Source organism: Dipodomys merriami, unplaced genomic scaffold (genome assembly GCF_024711535.1).
Source record: "Dipodomys merriami isolate MVZ:Mamm:240054 unplaced genomic scaffold, mDipMer1.0.p SCAF_3, whole genome shotgun sequence".
In the NCBI taxonomy this organism is placed as follows: Eukaryota; Metazoa; Chordata; class Mammalia; order Rodentia; family Heteromyidae; genus Dipodomys; species Dipodomys merriami.
The window spans coordinates 62,000,878-62,007,944 of NW_027204492.1; the positions used below are offsets into that span (position 1 = coordinate 62,000,878).

Sequence of the window (7,067 nt, forward strand, 5' to 3'; positions counted from 1 at the left end):
CGTACATTTATAAATATTATATTCTTAACTATTTTGAGGCATTTTAGAAATAATATGCATGTGTCTGTTAAGCGCATATGTGTGTATATATATATAAATATGTATGTAAATATATATATTTAGTCAACTTTTGCTTGTTTTCTCCTGAGACTGGTCATGTGCGGTTTCTTATGCGGTGTGATTTCTGAGGTGTCAGAAAAGAGCTCCCCCCTACCTACTACTCTATTGACCCAAAAATATCTCTTGGGTTAGTCCACCACAGAGCCTAAAATTCCCATATTGCTCAAACATTTGATTTAGTTGCTGAAAGCAGCTGTGAAAATCCAAGTGTTGCATTGGGATGTGAGGCAGACATTTGAAATTAAAACTGTGTAAAACTAAATATGGGGAAAGGGACTTGTGCTATAATGTTCTGTTTTCCAGAGAAGAATGCAAAATGGCATGCATGGTGTGGGACAGGTACTACTTTTGAAATACCATGGGGCCAGAGGCAGCATTTGTGCCTGAGTTCATGGGTATGAATCTGAGGTAAAAGTAAGCCAGCACTGTTAGACAGATTAGGATTTGATTTATGTTGAATGGAGTGCTTTCCACAGTTTCTGATCCTCAGCTCCCACTCTCTTCACAGTGTTTCTGACATTTCCCTTTGCTGAGCTCCGGAGGCTCCCAGTGACCTCTTGGTAATCAGCTTTGACGGGAGCCCAAATCCCCACCCCTTGGAAAACTTGGGAAGGCTACATCTGACTGTGAGCAGCTTTCAGGAAAGACCTCACAAGCGGCCACCCAATCTTTCTTGGTAGCAAATTGCCAAACCAAGCCCATTTCCTCAAAAGATGGTAGAGGACTTAGCAGCTTCCTATGTTGCTCTGAAATTGGAGAATGAAATTCTACAGGCCCAAGTACAGAGGCTGATGGAAGAAAATGCTGCCCTCCAGGCCCAGATCCCAGAGTTCCAGAAATCCCGAGCAGCCAAAGAGGATGAAACACTCCAAAAGCCCTCAGAGGCCCAGGAGTCCCGGAAGTCCTCAGAATCCCCTGAGCCCCCAGCAGCCTCGGGGCTCCAGGAGCCCAGAGAGATCAAGGAACCCCAGGAGTCCCCAGAGATCAAGGAGGCCCAGAAGCCTCCCGAGCTCCTGGAGCCCTCAAAGATCAAGGAGCTCAGGGATGTTCCAGCAACCTGGGAGCCCTCCGAGATTGAGGAGGCTCAGGAGCCCCCAGAGCTCCAGGAGCTCACAGCCTGGAAACCTCCAGCAAGCCAGGAGCCTCAGGCACCTCCCAAGAGCCATGAGCTCCCAACAGCCTGGGACTCAGAGCCCCCAGACAGCCAGGATAGCTCAGAGGCCCAGGAGCCCCAGGATTCAGAATCCCAGGGCACCCCAAATAGTGAGGAACCCCAGAAGGAACCAGAATACCAGGAGACCTCATCACACCTGGAGGCTCTTGAGCTTCCAGCTACCCCGGAGCTCTTGGAGCCTAGGGTGTCCCAGGAATGCTTGGATTCATCAGATGCTCAGGAGTTCCTAGAACTCCCATTATCCACTCAGAGCCTGGAGGGACTAATAGTTGTGGGGACATCTGCATTTTCAGAATGCTCCCAAGCCCCCAGTGGATTAGAGGTTGCAACTTTCCCTCTAGAATACCCTTTAGCCTTCAGTGGGGATGCCCAAAAGCTTCCCGAGTTCCTGATTCAACTGAGTAGTTACATGAGAGTCAGAGGGCATCTGTATCCCACTGAAGCAGCCCTGGTGAGCTTCGTTGGCAATCGCTTCTCAGGTGAGGCAAGAAGGTGGTTCCAGCCCTTGCTGGATATTCAAAGCCCCCTGCTGGAGCAATTTGAAAGTTTCATCCAAGTGCTGCAAGATACTTTTGACAATCCAGAAGACCTGGAAGATGCCAACCACCGCATCCGTCAATTGTGCCAAGGGGAGGGCCCTGTTCACCAGTATGCCACCCACTTCCACCTCCTTGCTCAAGAGCTGAAATGGAATGAAGGCACTCTCTGCATCCAGTTTCAAAAACGCCTGGCCAGTTCAATGGGAAACGAACTGTCTCGCAGAAGCCTGCTTGCCAAACTATCTGATCTGATCATTCACTGTGTCCGCCTAGAAGAGAAGAATAGTGGTGCAGCTGCCCTTGATTCATCAGGCCCCAGCCCCGCTGAAGAAAAAGAGGGGCCTGAGAATCCACCTGCTGAAAACCAACCAGTGCAAGCTGCCAGCAATCGCCCACATCTCAGTGAAGCTGAAAGGGCCCGCCGCCGCGAAGGCCACTTGTGTCTCTACTGTGGGCATCCTGGTCATTTTGCCAGAGATTGTCCTGTGAAGCCTCATCGTGCCCAGCCGGCGGGAAACATGGAGGCCCGGCGGTAAGGGGGACCCCGGGCGGGCCAATCTACAAATACGCGTCCCCCTCTCTTCCAATATCCATGTCCCGTACCCTATGGCTAACTGTTGAAATCCGACTGGGAAGAAGACAGTTCTTTGAGCAAGCAATGGTAGATTCCGGCTCCTACAGAAACAGCATCGACAATTCAGTGGTTCTTCGAGAGAAGTTGCCAGTCCGCAATAACATCTTCCCTTTGATGCTGGAAACCGTCGATGGCCGTCCACTGCTCAATGGACCCATCACCAAGGAAACGCCACCTGTTGAAGTCAAAATTGGCAATCACGTTGAAGAGCTCCAATTTGACATCATTCATGCACCACGATACCCTCTGATTCTTGGAATCCACTGGCTTGAAACACATGACCCAAACATCGAGTGGAGTACCCGCAAAGTGTCCTTTCCATCACGTTATTGTCACTACAATTGTTTCAGGCACAGGTGGAATAGAAGGCAGCGTGATGAAATAATTGCTGGGTAGATCCTGGGTCTTAGTGACTTTCTGGCAATGGGTCCCCTGTTACCTCAGCTGCCATCAGCATTTGCAGCTCTCGGAATCTTCCACTGAATCTCTGGCTATGGACTAAGGCTACCTGTACGATTCTGCCTCTTGGATCATGGTTTGAACCTGACGATTTGAACTGGTTTTTTTGTTTTGTTTTGTTTTTTTACCCCCACCTTGCATGCCTGCCCCTTTGAGCCCTGCATTATATGGGACTGTTTTAATCACATTTTATACTAACAATATGCATGAAAATAGATTTTAGAAACTAATATGAAAAACATGTAGCTGTGAGACTGACTTGATTCTTCTTTTTTTAAATCAAGCTTCCTTTATCACAAAACTTGTAACTTTTTTTCAATAAATATCATTTTGAAAGTGATATTTTTAAAGCATCAATAAACATTGGCATTTCTACTTGTGTTGGAATTATTTGTGGGCTTAGTTGGGGGGAGGACATGAAGGGCTAGTAAGGTGGGAGGGAAAGAGGAATTAGAAAAAGCTCAACTTTGGGGTGAGATCCTGGACACTTTCAGAAGCAGTGACCAGATCAGGGTGTGACAATACAGTGGTAGGTGGAGATATATGGAAGGGTTGGGGCTAGGATATGGTGAAGTTGGGGGGGGGGAGGGGGATTTGGGAGAAAGTAGAGGGAAGTTTGGGAAGAAGGTTTGGGAGAGCTTGGGAGAAAGTGGGAGATGGTACAAGGGGGGAGGTGGGTGGATGCTGAGGGTAGGGAAATGGGGAAGGAGAAATCTATACAAAATAAAGGAAACCGGCTGAGATTGCAAGCAGCTTTGCAGACAAACTTCTTCAACTTCACCAGTTAGCCAAGGAAGAATACGAAAACAGGTAATGTGATCTCCTTGGTAACCCAGACCTCCCTGTAAATAGACATGGTCTTATTCCTGGCAGTTTGGAAAATGGGCTCCAGGACTCCTGCCTACTACATTTCTCAGAGTACCGGAGCAGTGTGGCAGTAATCAGTTTTCAATACAGGCAGATTGTTAGAAACCACCCCTTGTACACACACAGGTTGTTCTGCCCTGTTAGCCCTGCTGCTGCCTGACCTAGGCAGAAAGCAAAGTTGGAGAAAATAATTGATATTTTTGTGGGCCTGAGAGGGACCAATGTCTTGACTCAAATCACGTACTATCTCCCTCTCTCACACTCTCTCTCTCTCTCTCCCCACCCTCTCTCCCTCCCTCTCTCCATTCCTTCCTTCCCCCTTCTCTCTCCAGGGTACAAATGATGAAGTAAATGAGTATAATCCTAGAAGGACAAAAGGGAAGAACCTGCTATCCACTGAGCCCCTAATAAGTTCCAGATACAACTGTTAGGCATTTCACATATGTTAATTAGCTCAGTGCATCTCAGAACAATTGGGTGAATTATGTGTGTTTGCTTCTATTTTATCAATGGGAAGAGACCACACATTTCACTTGCCCAAAGTCCCATATGGATAGTAAATAGTGGAAGCCTGTGTGACCTATAAGGCCTGTGCCCTTTCTCCTATAGCAGGGCAGTCTCTTGGTTGCAGCAGTAGGCACAAAACAAGACTGTGACAGCAAAGATCTATGTGGGATAACCTTCAACATGAGGGGGAGCTTCAAGGAAAATTGCACTGACAACTTGGATAATGATTTTCTGTAAATGGTGGCACAGCCCCCCTTTCAGATTCCACAGTGGTTTTCAGAAGAGTCAAGGGTCTAGAAACTGTTACCTGCAGGATCTGTGTTGTGCTTAGCAGCAATGCCCCCCCTCATTCCAAATTTCCTTTCTACTCACTTCTATAACTAATCCAATTCCTCCTACTTTCCCAAATCGTTTAATGTATTTTAACATTATAACAGCTTTGTGGTATGCAAGGAGCCTTTCCTCACATATACATCCTACATTTTTCTCCACTACTTACTCCCTGACACACTTAGCCTGGGTATACAGAATCATCTATAACCTTTACCTATATGGCATAGCCTAACATAGCATCTGGTACATAAAAACTTCTTCATAGCAACTGATTCAATGACATTTAAATATCATTACACAGAGATTTGTATACTGTGGGCTCTTCTGGGGGCGGTTCTCATACTGATTTACTCACCCCCAAGGACAAACATTATTAGTCAATGTAGAATTCAACAGGGGAGGAAATATGTCTAGCCACAAAAGGGAAAAAGAGTGACTTTTATTAATCAAACCTAGAGCTCAGGAGACCAACTGTGTTTGATTTCCCCAGGATGGAGCAGATTCACACAGGACTTCCTGTGTAAAACGCAGTTTGCACAAACTGAGATTTAGTTGTCAATTTACCTGGAGCCTAGGTTTCATAGCCCTATCTGCCTAGAGGAGCTTCTTTAACTAGAGTGTAATTCTTTAATTAACAAAAGGAGCAATTATCTAATTATATCATCACAGACTTTGCAAATTGGAAAAGAGTCAAGAAGCCTATCCCCTTAATTGTTCCAGTGAAGAAGGTAAGGAGGCCCAGAGGAAGGAGGGAAAAAGATACCATAACCAGCATCATATCCTCATCTGATTTCAATTCCAAAACCAGTGCTCTCTTTTCACCATAAACCAATGTTTCTAACCCACTAGTTAAAACTCAAGCCTGCAGGCCAGCACTTAACTAGGTACTGTGAGCCATGTTTAAATTATAAACTGAGAGGATTATAATGTGGTCAAGGAGGAAAAATAAATAACAATAGCTAGCATAGGTAATCAAATCCCAAGTTCTGAGGTGACAACAAATATGACAAACTGAAACTGAAAATATCCATTCATCAGTTTAATTAGTACTTCCATGTAATGACTATTTGATTTTTGTCCAACATTGTACATGATGATTTGGGTGTTTTCAATATTCTGAAACATAAAAATTCTTAGTTCTGTTATACAAATCAAAAACATGAAGCCCACTGATTTGAGGTCACTTGTCAGGAGTCGTACTGCTAGAAATTGGTGGATATTAAAATCAAGTTGTGATCTGTCCTCCTCCAAACCTGGATTTCTAGGCTGGGGATTTTTTTTCGGGGGCATATTCCTTTCCTAGCAAGCATAAAGTCCTGGGTTCCCTCTGCAGCACTGCAAGCAGCAGAAAAAACAAAACAAAACAGTTGAGGTTCTATCTAATGTATCTCACTGATTCTCACAATGAATGACATGTGTTCTATATTAACTGGCTTAATTATATGGAGTCACTAAACATGAGTTCCTCTTCTCTAGAAATGTATGATCATTAAGATAATATTTTATAAAATTATTAATTCATTGATTTAAAAATAATTGAATGGCTTCTATGGGTCAGGCATTGCATGCAAAGGAGAGAAAGGGAGAGAAAGATGTACAATTGTATTTAAACTCTGCCTCATAGTCCTTGCTTTGAGCACAGTTTAATTGCAGGAACTGTTGCTCCTATGGAGTAAAGAAGAAGCACAATTTGAGTTGGATCTTAAATGAATTTCTTTGGTGCAAACGGGAGAGCAGAGCTTTCTAGGCTGTGTAAAATGCAAACAAAGCAGAAAGCTGGAGAGAAAAATCATGGGGTCTTGAGAAAACACAGAGCCCTGTCAACGGATAGATAAGCGTGGTGTGGAGGGCATGGTGTTTGGGACAGAAGGGAGCAGATAAATCCTGAGCTCAACAGTTTTCCTGTAGGCAGTTTGGACTGGTATTTTTTTTTCTCTTCTCTCTTTTTTTTTAATCCCATTCTCACAAGCTAGAATTTTACAATCTCCAGATCATGAATGATAAAAACTACCTTTTCGTTTGGGCTTCTCAGTTTCAAATTTTAAAGATTGCAAAACAATTCTCGGTGTGTAAGATTTTAAAAAATATTCTGCAATATTTGGCATAGATGAAAAATAAACAGTTCCCTCTTAGCTAACTTTTCAAAGTTTCAAGTTTAGAAAGAAATGATGTCTATATTTTTGTAGCTTTTCTGGGTTGGTTTTAACAAATATTCTATATTTTATGATATGGAAATATTCCTCAAATAAATCATGGTCATTCCACACAATGATTTCTTTGCCTTCCAGTTTTAAGCTATTTCTGAAAGTATATTTTAAAAGCTTTATAGGGATATATAATTTTAAATATTCTTAGTGTAGGAAGCTTTTATTATCTGCCAATATACTATATATCAAATATATATAGGCCCATTTTTCACTTGTTCTTTTAGGAT

General features: G+C 43.6%; 1 protein-coding gene across 1 annotated transcript; it reads left to right on the top strand.

Moving 5' to 3' along the window:
* Window positions 1–740: 740 nt before the first annotated feature.
* Window positions 741–2,391, top strand: Rtl3 (retrotransposon Gag like 3). Its single transcript, XM_070039069.1, has one exon. The coding sequence runs from the start codon at window positions 834–836 to the stop codon at window positions 2,367–2,369; it is 1,536 nt and encodes a 511-aa protein (XP_069895170.1). The 5' UTR covers window positions 741–833; the 3' UTR covers window positions 2,370–2,391.
* Window positions 2,392–7,067: the final 4,676 nt, after the last annotated feature.